Source organism: Numenius arquata, chromosome 6 (genome assembly GCF_964106895.1).
Source record: "Numenius arquata chromosome 6, bNumArq3.hap1.1, whole genome shotgun sequence".
NCBI lineage: Eukaryota > Metazoa > Chordata > Aves > Charadriiformes > Scolopacidae > Numenius > Numenius arquata.
The window spans coordinates 60,333,657-60,348,156 of record NC_133581.1 but is presented as its reverse complement, the minus strand read 5'-3'; the positions used below and the strand labels follow the sequence as shown (position 1 = coordinate 60,348,156).

Genomic DNA, 14,500 nt, shown 5'->3' with positions numbered 1-14,500 from the left:
GGCAAGTGAGCAATATAGACGCACAGTCACAGAAGGAATCAACAGCGAGAGCGGCACACTGGAGTTCAGGCTTTTTACCCTTGGCTTTAACAACTCAACCCTCAGCTCTCTCCCTTGCTCAGTGACAAATGTCATGCGACCTGAAGCCAGAAGCCTGCCCTCAGACAGAAAACAAAAGTATGAACTATTTCAAGTGCCAGAAATCCATATTTACACTTAGTGGGATAAAACGGCACACAATGGGACCTTCCATGGCATCTCTTGTGCTTGAGGAGGAGACGCAGGATTCTCCTGTTCCCTGCAGCAGAGGGCTAGTCACAGGCATCACAGAGGCTACATAAGGCGAAGAAAAGCAACCATTCAGCAGGACACAGCAGCTTTGCCACAGCCCGGAGGTTACTGTCCTGATGCCTGGACACTTGATTTACTCATCACAATACTCCAATATGAAGGTTACCCTGAACTTCATGATGCAGGGGGCTAAAATTCTGATTGTTCTGCTCCAATAACCTGCCACTTGAGCTAAAAGAAATTGTTTCTTTTGCTGTAAGCCTCGTAACAGGAGTGTTCTGGTCTATCTGACAGAGGGCAGTATTGCACAAAACCATAAGCTTGTTGATTGTAATATAATTTTATAAGCAGTTGCTTAAATAAAGCTTTATTTAAGCAACTGCTAAGAAAAGGCTTTAGATTTGGCAGGAAAATTTTAGATTTGGTAGCTATGAAAACCACACAGAAATCCAAAATTTAAACCAAGCAAGCTTTAATTATTGATTTCTTTTTGCTATGATTAATAGCACTCAGTAATGTTTCTCAGATCATACACAAATTAAGAGAAATGAAATGAGCATAAGATCATTGGTTCTTATTGGTGAAAGAAAAGCTACCTTCTTTTTATCCCTCTGCAAGTACAGGAAACATATCTTGGGATAATTAAATGAAATAATTCCATGTTGGAGATCTGAACATATCCCATCACTTCCCTCTTCTGGTAACTCCTAGCTTAAGCAGGAAACCCTTATATCATTCTCTAGTGAGAAAAGTTCATAGATTTCATTATCTCCTCTTCCCTGCAGAACAAATTCCTTCATAACAATTGGGATTTTAGCTAGGCTAAAGGTATGCGTAAGCCTGCTTTTTGTGATGTCCTGAACATTACCTGCAAGGCAAGTGCCTGCCTCTTCCACCACTAACTTGAGCTGATCCACTGATGCCAGCTGATGTATTCTAATGCACTGAGGCCTTCCATGCCACTAACATGGCTAGTTCATTCAGCGGGAACAGAATTAAGGATATTGGGGATGCACCACTGTACAAGCCAAAGGATGATTTTTTCTAAATACTGTTTCAAGTCTAAGCAGGCACCTGAAAACTCAGCTTGTTTTCTTCTGCTTCATGCATTATTGCATATTTATGATGCATATGGCAGAAGACACTCCAGATGCGTTTCCAGAATTGTGTTCAGGTTACACAAGTAAACATCAGCAAAACAGGTTTTACCAGTATCAGTAAAGAGGCAGACATCACACAGTGACTAACAGAAGACTAAGCCCATAGAGTGACGACGCACTACTCTTAGAAATCTTAAGAACGCCCTACGTTTTTGTCTCTTAACTATAAAGGAACTATGAACTGTGGATTTTAGAAATACATTCACTTAGATATCATTTCAGTTGCATGTGCAGTGATATTCCCCTCCCAGGACTGCCATTTATAAAAAGGCCTAGGTGCTTTGCAGTTAACATACAGCCTGCACCCTGAGGAGCGTTTCCGGGCGCCTACAGCACAGATAACAGGAGCCCTTACTCTAAGATGTCAGCGTGCACAAACAAATCCCCCCAAAAAGCTGTATAAGAAGTCACTTTAGCATTACACCAGTAAACCATTTCTAGGAATGAAATGATAAAAGGGTTTGAAAACTTTCCAGCTGCAAACTTTGTCTTTCTTAAAAAGCTGTGCAGACATCTTGCGACTTCCAGCCCGAGGCCTCGGGGTGACACTCGGAGCATCATTCAAAGCTTGGTGCCCCTTTGTGGACTCCCCTTGGGAAGGTAGGGAGGGAAAGGGGGGGAAAGGGAGGGGAAAAGGGACGACAGAGCAGTGGGGAGCTGAACACCAGCTTACGAACAGAGAACAGAATCACATAACAACACTGGACCAATGGACTCCAAGACACACTGACAAGACAGATGGACACAGACAAGACATAAGATCGCTACTGAGAAATAAAAAAAGAGCAAAAAAACCCCATAAAAGAAAGTAGATATATAACACTGAGGCTGCAAGAAGCAGCCGACGGTACTGGCATAACTCTCCAAAAAGAAGAAATTATAATACAACTAAAAATTAAAATTGAAACGATATCCCCCCAAATCATACACTACAGACTTGCTCGGTTAGCCTGAATGCGTAGCTCTGATGAAACACAAGATGGCGTCATCACAGCCCATGCACTGGTTAATGAAGGCCATGGTTAGTTAAACCAGCTAAACTACAGCATGCCATAAAAATGATCTTGCACTGACCCAGAAATAAAAGATACGACAGATACTCTGCATTGCAATAAAATTCTTTTTATGCCATCTGCGGTTTGTAGGGCTTTCTCTGTTGGAAGAATTTTTGCTGGGAAAACACAGGGGTAAAGGGGAGTCTTTTTTTCCTTCTGGGTGTTTTTTGTCTGAACTCAATTAAAAAAAAAGGGAAAAGGTAAAAGACAGGATAGAGACTTTTCAGAAGTTTAAAAAAAAGGTAGGGAGAAGAGCAAATAAAAAGAAAGGAGGGGTAAGAATCTTCATTCTTTTGCACACAACTTTCTTGGGATGTCTGAAAATGTGGATTTCTTAAGGATGGCAAGAAAAGATTTTGTTGCCTTTATTGGTTTGCAGATCTATATCTCTTTCTTGAGATGATTAAACCATTATTTTGTTGGAAGAACTCCAAAAATATAAATTGGAAAGTACAGCAATGATTTTAAAAATTAAAAAATAGCGGTATGGCACCATTACGAGCCAAAAAAAATGGGAAAGAAATATAAAAGAAACTAAAATGTCAATCACCAAAAATTCATGCGGCACAAGATGAGGTGAAACGACAGAAAATGTTCTTCAAATATATACAATGTATATATCTATCTATATATACACGGAGTATATGTGTATATATCGATGGATATACCTGTATAATTTTTTTATTCTCCCTGCCCCACCCTACCCCAAGGCTAATTGGTAGATGAAACTATTGATTAAAAGTAAACAAATAAATAAAAGGAAGGAAGAAAGAAAAAACTCTAACAAAAAAGAAATTAACGTGCTTTGTTCACCAAGAAATAACAATATCATGCATCTGTCCACGCCAGCGGATGCCAGGGTTAGATGAAGGCATGAATTTCTGTGTAAACATGTGATTGGATGATAGGGGCTACTGCTGATATTGGTCATTTATTACTTTAGTATATGCACATATAGATACAGAAATATATGCACACTCTATATAGCGCATATATAGATAAAATATCCTCATGGGTGGAGCCTTTGGAGCTTACATGGGAAAAAAGACCAATACGTTGAAAACCAAACCCAGTATAAATTTCTAGTATAAAAAAGAAAAAAAATTCCTGTAAGTCATTTGCATGATTGATTAGTAAAACTTGTTCACTTGGTTTTGTTTTGGCTGTAAAACCGTAGCTAGGAAATTCCACCAAACAAGTGATGCTATTATGCCCTGGGAAGTGCCGCGGAGGAATTCCTCTCCTTCGGGTCTGTATGGTGTTCAGCCTGTGAGACGGGAAGCCTATTTCTCTGTGTACTGTGAGGCATGCACTCAACTTTAAAGGCCATTTCTTGTTCACAGCATGAGAAACAGAGCAGAACTCCTTCTGCTTGACAGAGGAAGACACTGGGGGTAACTGAGCACTGGATTTATGGGGGATGTTTCTCCAAGGAGAGCAATGAAAATTCCCTAGGTGTTTCAAGAAAGTTGATGCAGTTTATGAAGGACAAGAGCCAAATAATCACTTCTCTTGGTTTCTTCAGTCAAGGTTTCTTCACTTCCAGCATATTGCTTTTTATACTGTGCTGGCTGCTTGTAGACTCTTGGAAGAGAGTTTTCTCTTCTGCTTGCTTTCTGCAAATGAATCTGTACGCGGTTCTGCAGCTTACATGGATGGAAACTTGATTGTCCTAGCCCATAAATCAGGAGCCTGAAGTGGATGGGTGCAGGCCAGTAAATTACAGATACAGACACCATACCTGTAGGATATGTCTCCTGTGTATAGGTATATGCTATAAAACACTGAGTAACTGCCTGTACAAAGAACTATAGATTTTGGCATCTCTACTGCTGTATCCAGTCCCCCATAGGAAACGGTTACCAGTTTGATTAGACAACGTCAACCTTATGATATACGAAGCCTTTTGGCAAACACAGAATAATTTTTTCTGGAAAAAAAAAAAGTCACCTAGGAAATTGTTGGGCAGATAGGAAGGGAAAGCTGGCAACAGCACCAGGGAAGAAACACAGGCAATGTCAAGCCAGGGAGCTGGGATTAAGCTCTACAGACCGTTTCAAGAGGTTCCATTAGGGGCTTTGAGCTAACTGGTGAGTGTTTGGGTCTGACTGTTTTGACTCATGCAATAAACAGCCTGGTTTATCATCCCAATCAGCTGCTGAGCCACCAGCATCCAGCCTGCCTGGTGCTGGAGCACTGAAGTAATGGACACGCTTATTGGGAACAAGGGCAATGGTATGAGGAGACAGCAGCAGTTGCTGTCAGGAAAGCATAACTATAAACCTCTTGGCTTTGAAGTATCAGTAAGTTCAGGTTGTAGGGGTGCTCCTCATTTGACTGGAAAGAGATAAATGCTTGCTTTCTTCGCAATGGCACAGTGCATCCTAGTTAGGAGTAAGGTATGTCCCTTACACATCTTTCATTCTCTGGGAGAGGCTGAGTGACCAAAACACCACCATAGAGCTGTGTTCAAAAACACAGATTCAGCACCCTGGCTTCAGCTTTGAGGAACTTCAAACTTTGAGGCTCAGATCTCCCTGAAACAGGCCAGAAGAGAGTCCTGTACTCATACCAGAGAAAAGCATCATGTTTCTGGCACAGAAACCAGAAGGGTTTTGAACACGTACTGGGACTAGCAATATTTCGACAGATATAAGAGAGGGACTACTCTCGACTGTAAGCAAATGTTTCTTCAGGGCAGATGAACGGTTTTATGCCCTCTGTATTATTTCAGTAAGCCATTCAGGGAGATCTAGAGATCTAAGGGTATCTTGTCTGCAATAAGATGAATAGCAAGTATTTTTTATCCCTGAAACTGCAATGCCATCTTTTTCACTATGTAAAATACAGATGGCTTTTGGATTCACAGCTGTCATTGCCACCACTTGTTAAAATAATTCTTTATGCATACATACGTGTCTACAGTGGATGCTTGCAAGCTACCTCAATCATGACAGGTCCTGTGACAGCTACTGCTCTCTACACAAGGGGATCTACAAAAATCCCAACAGAAATAATTTTTGGAAGTGGGATACAGAGGGGTAGCCAGCCTACTACAGTAAGTGTCTCAAGCCAGCCAGGAAAATCCAGAGGGAAGTGAAGAAATTGCCTTTACACCATCTTCTTTTAAAGAGATGCAAGTATCCAGATGCAGATCATATGCTTACTGAGCTACAGGTCTTGGATTCCACAGACAATCAGAGTTAAGTGGCAATAAGACCTGACAAATGGTTGTCATAAGATATTTAGCCTCAAAGAGGACACGATTTTCTGTCTTTTGAACTATCTTTGAGTACACCAAAACCAAAGTCTTCAAAAGGACTCTGTAGGGTACTGCCTCTGATCCAGGCGGGACCAAGTCCAGAGTAACATATTTAGATCTTGGGATTTGATTCTGAGCCATATGAAATCTGAAAGCTTTTGATTTGCAGGGCAATATTCTCCACTGCCCTTGTCTTGGTTATTGCACAGCAGGTTCATAGTGATGTATATCATATCTCACAGCTGCAGCAGTGAGTTCAGTAACCTTTGCATTACTGGACCATGGCACTGAGGGTGATGGAAGGCCAAGTTCTGGTGTTTGGCAGAAACTCAAGAGCTTTAAAAGCTACACATTATCAGAGCAACAAAAAGGGGCCTGTGCTGGGTTAGGTCATTTAATTTTCAATTTGCTGCAAAAGCGATCAGGCAAACCAGAAGGCAGCATAAAATACTCTGACCTGTCAGCAGAACGGGATGAAGCAACTTCAAATAGGCCCAATTAAAAAAAAAAATAAAATCCAAGCCCACACACACGAAAATACAAGCAAGATAATGTGGCTCTTTTCTTTCCACAATGTATACATTTAGTACCAGACCTTGGCATATGGCCAGAATCCTGAGTTGGCTGGTGAAGTGTAAAGGCAAATATATCTGCTCAGCCAAGCCAGCACCACTGGATTTTGATAAGCCGGCTGAGATTGCTTTGGCGCCCCAGAGCAGAATGGGCTGTGTCAGTGCTTTGATACTGGCTGTATTGCAGACACCCTTCTACCTTCCCTGGATGCACTAGGAAGGGAGACAATAAGATAGACAAAGAAATCTAAATGACGAGCACCGTAAAACTTTTACTTTTGCTTCTTATGATGGGATGAGCTGTGTTTATGCTTTTGGAGGCAAAAAGGATCTGCATATCCCTCCTCCTTCTGGCGAGTTTGAACACCAGCATCTCTGACAGCAGGAAACCTCAAAATCTGGAAGTGTAAATTTTATCAGCAAGGACCATCTTGGAGACTTATTTACATATAATCAGGCAAATTTTTATTCTCAATGCCACAGTAATTCCCAATAAAAGATTTTAGTGGCTCATGTGGACAATCATCCTATGGAGGAAGGGCAGGGTGCGATAAAAATACTGGGTGAAACTTTCAAGAATGTCTAATAGTTTAGGAGAGTACCTTCAGCAGATTTTCAGCAAATCATATTATTTTACTCGGCAGATATTCAAATGTCTGTAGGCACTTACAGCTGCTGACTGTAATGCTTAGCAGGATTTTCAAAAGCAAGTCATTTTTACAAATCCAGTTTGTACCTGTTTATAGTATTAGATTTCTAACTGTGTCAGGACAGAGGTATTTTTAGTCTGGAAATGTTGCTCTAAAGCATTCTGAAATTTCATGCTAACCAACCTGTTTTACCAAATTTCTCTTCAAACTTTGATTTTTTTCACTAGTAGCACAAGCTGAAAACATTGCTATTACAATTTATAGCCACTGCAGTAATCATGATTTCTATGTTGAAATACAAATGACAATAATATACAAGAGGAGGAGTCAGATAAAGATCTCGTTTCCTCCTTTAAATGAAATACCTGGCAATCAGAATAAAAAAAATGAAGTCTTGAAATGTTAGTGAAGCTATAATGAAATGATTCCTATCTGTTCAGTTGCATATCAGTTGTGGTACGTTAGTCCTTTTAACATGGTCTTATAAACCTCACACCTCACTTTCATGATAATCACCATGCTGGAATTTCATTACTACCTTTATTTAAAATCCCAGTACCCACACTACTTATGCTTCACAATCTAGTACTATTTGGACTGCTTTTCTGCCAGGTGGGGAGTTGAAAAACTCATGGAGATCTGTGAAAAAAGAGATGGGAGTGGGATATCTGTTAGCATCAATTGTTGTGTCACTGCCTTCCCTGCCATCATGGGGAAGTCAAGAGTATGAGTGGAAGTTCCCAGCTACAAGGCAATGCCAAACTCAGGTTACTGCAAGACCAAGTTCTACCAAAAAATGCAGGCACAGCATGACAAATTGAAAAGAAATATGAAAGCACTAGCCTTGGGTGAATTTTAATGTTATTATTGTATTAATCAAATGGTTTCAGGCCCAAATAAAACAAAGTAAAACCAAACCAAATCAAACAAAAAACCCCCCTAAACTATTTATATGTTTCATTTTTAAGGACAAAAGATTCTAACCAAACTCTCTTTTTCTTTTAAATGTACACAGAAATTCGATGATGTCTGTTCTCTATTATAGAAATGCTTAACTCATGGCAAGCCTCAAAAAAGAAGACTTGAAAAAGCCTGTAAGAAATAAAATAGACTGCAGTTGCCTGCTGGATATCACATCATATATCTCACCAGAAAGAAAAGCCATCAATTTATCAAAATGTATCTGAAAGGGAGAATTTGAGTCAGTTCCACATGGCCAGTCCTTCTGACTCTTTAATGGATACATTTTGAAGCATCACTGCAGATAACAGGGCAAGAATTACCACTAATTTTGTTATGTCAGAACTATGTTTTGGTGCTCCCCAATTTCTTAGGGCTCACAGGAAACAAAATTAGTATAAATACATTACCATGTTAACTGTATTCAAAATCCCATGGACGAATGTATCCTTTTACAGTCCATCTTCAGAGCAATTAACAAAGATTAAACAATGCTAATAACCCGTTATTGCGTCACTTTTGTTTCTCTTCTGTTTTTCAAATATTTACCCTCCCCACTGTATAAATCTTTATTATTTGTCACATGCCACATTGATATTTTCGCATTCCCACTGTGTCAGTGAAGTAACTGCTACAAACATATGAACTATTAATTAGCTGGGACCACTTTCAGGAAGTTTGGCTTTCCATGCAAACAACATTATATTAACCAAATAGTGACTACATATCTGTATTTTGCTGTTGCCAAGTCCATGGGATCTGATGCTTGGCTGTATAATTTTTATTTTATATACAGTGTATATATACATAAGTGTATATATATACACACATATACACACATATATATACATATATAATTATATATGTATACATTCACACACATATAAATATATGTATGCATTGTTTTTTGCAAATGAAATCAGAAAGCAAGCAAAACAAGACTGACCTGACTTACCTGTACTGGGTTCACAGTCAATGAAATCTTCATCATCACTGGAACATTCAGCTGATGAGACGATGTCATCTGTTGTCTGGCACATGAAGGAAATGGTGAAGGAAAAAGAACAGAGGAAAAAGAAATATAAGATACTTGCAAGTTGAGAGGGTGCTACAGAGGCAGCTAAGTATCCTAGAAAAAAATAAAGTTTCAGAATTGTAACTTTCAAAGTATTTAAATTGTACCAAGGATTCCAGATATCTCTGTGTGAATGTGTCCCCCATGGAGCTGGGTTCCTTTGTCAGAGGAACAGTGTTTACGCCGTGCTGTAGAGCATTTCAGTGTGCCCAGGGGCAGCGGGCCTGCCCGGCTGTTCAGGTCAGCAGGCGGATGGCACTGCACACAGTCAGTACAGCGGGCCACGGCACCCGCGGGGCTGGTAAACTGTCCTCCGACAGCCAAAGTAGATATGTCCGCTTGGAACACGCTGAGCTCCTCGATAAATATCAATACCACATAGGCCCAGCCAGAAGGCACCTACTGAGAGACTGAACATATGAGGCATGTTCAGGCTGAACACGCTTTCTGCAAAGAAAAACGTGCAGGATAGATGATATGCATCCCCCAGGCAGCTAACAGGACTCTTTGCTGTGTTGCTGGGTGCATCACCCCAAGGCAGAAGTAATTTCTGCTCTGTTAATGCACCTCCAGGGCTGGGGACTCTTTGTATTTACCCAAATCTGTGCAACTGATTTGTTGCACTATGAAGAACTGCTGCATGTGTCAGGTAAGGCAACATCACCTGCTGGAAAGTCTGGTTCTGAAAGGCTTAAACCAAACTGTGACTGTTCATGTCCATTACACGTTTCAGCACATTCCTCTGCATTTCTAGCTGGTGATTTTTTTTTTTTTTTTCTGCTGGTCTAATTAATGAGCAGCATGTACTGCAGCATGTTAAAAAGAAGTGTACCGGTGTCTCTTCCCAGCAGCATCTCCTGCCTGTAATTGCTGCAATTAGTTGAATTAGTAATGCAGACCATTAGGGAGAGTCTGTGGCAGCCTCTGGACACAGGTTGTAACGTTCCTGCACACAGTACAAAATTACCCCAGCTCAGCAGCATCAGCTCAAACCATAGCTTCTGCTGAATTTGTCTCCCTTAACAACTTCTCCTTGCAGAGAGTTGCCTATTCTGCTGAGCAGCAGGATCAGTGGGATGACTCCTGAAACAAAACAACTAAAATGTTCTTCACCAGGCAGGAAGCATTCCTGAACCCTCAGCTCCTCAGGAGCAGGGTGGCTGTATTTCAGTATGCTGTACTTTAGTACTCCAGGTGAATAATCCTGGGAAATTCACATCACAACAAGCCTTCAAAATCCTTATTCCTGAAAAAGACTCTCCAGCTTTACATACAGCCCCCTTTACATTCCTATGTCCGCTATGGCTGTCTTCAACAGGCTGCGTGTTCCCTCTTTGCAACAGTATTCTGAGGTCTTAGCCTTTTCTTTAGCCTTCTGTGGTCTTAACACTACAAAGTCCCTCTGTCTGCTGCCAGAAGCTCCTTGCGCTCCTCCTTTCTGTATCTGAGCTAAGGAAAAAAAACAGAAAAAAACCCAGAGCTTTCAGTCAGAAAGATAAGACTGAACTTGACATTCCTTCCCTCTTGATTTCAGTGGCTTAGAGTGAGCCAAGAAAGAAAAATAGGATCGGTCAGCTGTAAATAAAAACTATAAAACCAGAATATCTGCAAAAAAGTAAGGGAAACCCTATCGTACGTGTTACTTGGTCTTACCTGGCATTGCTATTTGGCAGCATTTTGTAGGATGCACTCTTGCAGAAGTCTCATGCTTAAATATTTTCATTACATACTTTCATAATCTTGCCCCAATGTAGAAGAAAGACTAAAAGGAACTGAAAGCAGCATGTACAAAGCAATTTCCTCCCTTACAGGCTAACGACATTTTTTTAGCATCTTCTTTCAGTCATAGAAAATGGAAGAGCACTGTTAAAATCCTGGTGTCTTCTCTCATAAAACAAAATGGTCTTAAAAGTTTGCCTCTTCAGTGATAGGTATGTATTTTGTATGTATAAAAATAAGGGTTAAAAAAAGAGAAAAACCTCCAGAAGTGGTGTTAGATTTAAGTCAAGGTCATTAATGAGAACTCTAGAAACCACAGAAAAGATAAGTACACTAATCTGTCTTGCCATTTCTATCTTGTATTTTTAATCTCAGTAGTTTCCATCACAATTCATCACTAACTGATTTTCTAGTTCCATCACATATTGGTTTTCCATGCACCTTCCGCTCAGATATCACCATCTGAATCATCCCAGAGGAATAAAGCTATTTCAGTGAGAAACAGCAGCAAATTCCTGACCACAGGTACAGAGTCGAGGAAACCTCCAGAAGACCATGACTTATTGTAACTGGAATCTGTACCTTTCAAAACCCTTCTGGATCTGAAAATGTTGACTGGATGATTATTAAACTTGCTGCTTCCACGAGACAGGAGAGGCTAGTGAGCAGCAACCCCAGAAATCTCTCCACCAACATCATTTCTTCTCATCAGAAATGGCTCACTGCGAGGCAGTAAGCAAAACCAGCTATTCCATTTCTGGTTCCCTTTCCCTGTTTTTGAAATGGGGCTGATTATACTCACCCATGGGCCCCAGGGGAGGTAAATGGATTAATTCTTTAGTGTCTGCCCAGTGATCTAGAGATGGTAAACGGTAAACATTCTTATGTACAGGCAACATGATAGTAATGAAACTTCTCTGTATGCTATGATAGAAATGATGTTTGTGTTTTTATTGGAAAGAACATGAGAGAGAAAATATTTTTCTATTCCATATATTAGCAAAATTCTATATTAAAAATAATAATTCATACTATACTATTTTAAAATATGTATTTCATTTTTAAAGAATCCCAGCTTTGAAATTACTTGGCCCTGTATTAAAGGCCATAAAACTAAAGATAGGTATTATAATAACTTTCAATAAAATCTCTCTCTGGCAGGAACCCTTTTTATTCCTTCCTCTGAAAGATTTTTTATGGCATTTATATTATTATTTTTTCTCTCCCTCTCTCTAGTGTTTAATGAAATTGCCTTGGAATAAAACTGGGGTAGGAGAAAGTGCTAAACTCTGAGTCCACCCTGGAGGATTTATGGGCATATTTACCTTCAAATTCTTTCAATTTCACTGAATTGGCTCCCCATTCCTTTCCATGAATTATTAGTTCTGTAATCACCTCCTCCTAATTATTCACTCTAAGGGCCTCTTCAATCTTTCCACGGTGATGGTTCTACATCTTTGTTCATTACACTGTACATACTGGTGTGGGATGTAAAGCACAAGGGAATTTGGGATGGTGTGGCAAGACCTGCTCAAGATGACTCCACTCCTGTCCAATCCTTCCAAGTGCCCAGAGCCCTAATTTATGCGTCAGATCCACAACCTTTGCTCCTTTGTTCTACACAAAATGGCAGGTGCTGAATCTTCCTTTTCCCAACTGCAAAGTTTTTTTGACACCTTGCTCTTTGAGTGCACCAAAAGATTAAGCACGCTGGGTAAAATAAGTCCTGTCACAGAACAGCTTTATGAAATTATAAATAACACACCCAAGAATGATGGAGTTCTCACTTCTAGTGGGAGAGAAAAGACAAGGACCCATAAATTCAAACCCTGGACAAATTCCTCCAGAAGTACATACTTAGCAGTTGCTTCACTTGGAAAAGTAGGATTCAATTTTCCTGCTTGCCTTTTGCTTGAAACTGTTCTGCGCACTGTACACGTTAATTCCAATTCAACTCCATTATTTGAAAAGCAACAATAAATGCTTTGTTGAGAGAGAAGCGTAAATCTCTTTGCCACCAAGGAAGCATAATTGCAATCCTTCTTGAAATATGACCACCACAAAATGCCAGGCACAAATATCTTCCCAACAGTGGAGAAATACAGCTGTATTAATCTGAGCAGTGCATTTGCCTTTCCCACCTAAAATGTACAGAGCTGAAACTCAACACACTTTTCTTACATCTGACCACTTGACTCCCTCCAATGCTGCTATACTGCTGTAGTTTCTAAGTATCTCAAATTTATTATGGAATATGGACAACACACTGTCTTCTATGCATAACAGCATACAGTATGAATGCTCCCCCCGGAATGGCAAAATGTTAGTTACACTCTTCTGTCTTCTAGAAACCAAGATGACTCTTGGCAAAGAAGAGGCTCAAGTCATTTGCAGCCTTGCCAAAAGAAGATAGCAGAGGAAGCGTCTATCTCATTAGGTGTCATTTCTAGCTTGAATACCTCAACCTTTTGTACGTTGATAACTGAGTTTTTTAAAGAACTTCACACTATTCCAATTAAATGGGAACCCTTCATCTGTCCTTTCTACACCTTATATTTGTTTCTTACTTTCTATTTAATCTTTATTTGCAAAATACCCTGGAGTTCATTACAGTACAGCAGACTTAAGAGACTCAGCCTAGACAAATTCAAGCTACTATATACAGATACAAAGACTCTGCATATAAATGGGAAAATATTAGAAATGTTGCAAAAATGATAATGAGGTATTATGAAAGAAGCTGCAATTTGGGCCTGTATAAACTTTTAAGGGGAGTCCTGGATCTACTATCTGTTGCTAAAGGGTATTAATCCTGTCCAACTCATTAGCGCTGGGTAGTACAACATGTATTTTCTTATCGCAGCACAGAGATATGCAAGCCCTTTGCATCCCCACACACTGGTGCTGAGGTTGTGTCTGCCTCTGCAGGGGCAATGCAGCAAATAACATGAAACTAATAATTTTTCTTCATATAGCTCATTTGAGGTGAATACGAAAGCAAGAGGGCCAAACTCTCTGTTGGTTTAAATTGGCATTGATCTCAACCAGGCTAAAACAATTTACAGCAAGACAGCATGGCTTATTACATTTAGTTTCGGACAATTCAATGCCAAAAGACTTCGAATAATTGGAGGCAATTCAGAGAAGAGCCACTGAAAAGATGAAAGAACTGGAGAGATGTATGAATGAGATGGGCTTAGCAAAAGTAAACATCAGAGCTTGACTTAACAAGGACTAAAGGTCTGATAAACGTCTACAGGTGTCACATGGATGTAGTAAACATCAGGAAGGAAGATGAACTATTTAGAGTGCTTCAAAAAAGCAGTGGATAAAATTAAGCCAAAAAATACTTAGGATGACTTTCAGCAAGAAAAATCTCAATAGTGATCTTTATTAACTATAGAGAAGTCTCCCCAAGGAAATACCAGAAACCACCAGTACTGAGGGTAAGCAGTTGCCCGAGCCATTCAGGTATGAAAAACATTAGTGTATATATGCCTTAGTGGGGAAAAACTTGCCCCATCTATCTTCAGTCCAATCCAATCCACTCTAAATCAATTCGGTATTTGCATCCTCCCCATCACTATGTAATACAAACACAACATTATGCATTTCTCTCTGTTATTCCAAAGCAGGCAGTAAAGCTATCCAGGACAGCCTTTCAGCCAGCTGTACTTGGAGCAAGAAGATACCACTGTTGTAGACCTGTTCAGACCATGGGAACAAATCCATCCTTATGTTCCCAGGACCCTGACT

General features: G+C 40.0%; 1 protein-coding gene across 27 annotated transcripts in view; it reads right to left on the bottom strand.

The window, feature by feature from the left end:
* Positions 1–14,500, bottom strand: part of NRXN3 (neurexin 3) — a 942,294-nt gene that overhangs the window by 27,502 nt on the left and 900,292 nt on the right. For 14 of the 27 annotated variants that reach the window (XM_074149386.1, XM_074149383.1, XM_074149384.1 and 11 more), the window contains one exon: positions 8,906–8,981. In XM_074149386.1, coding sequence (XP_074005487.1) covers positions 8,906–8,981 — 76 coding nt within the window. Of the gene's footprint in view, positions 1–8,896; positions 8,982–14,500 lie in introns of all 27 variants that reach the window. The other 13 variants (XM_074149382.1, XM_074149385.1, XM_074149392.1 and 10 more) reach the window with 1 other exon arrangement.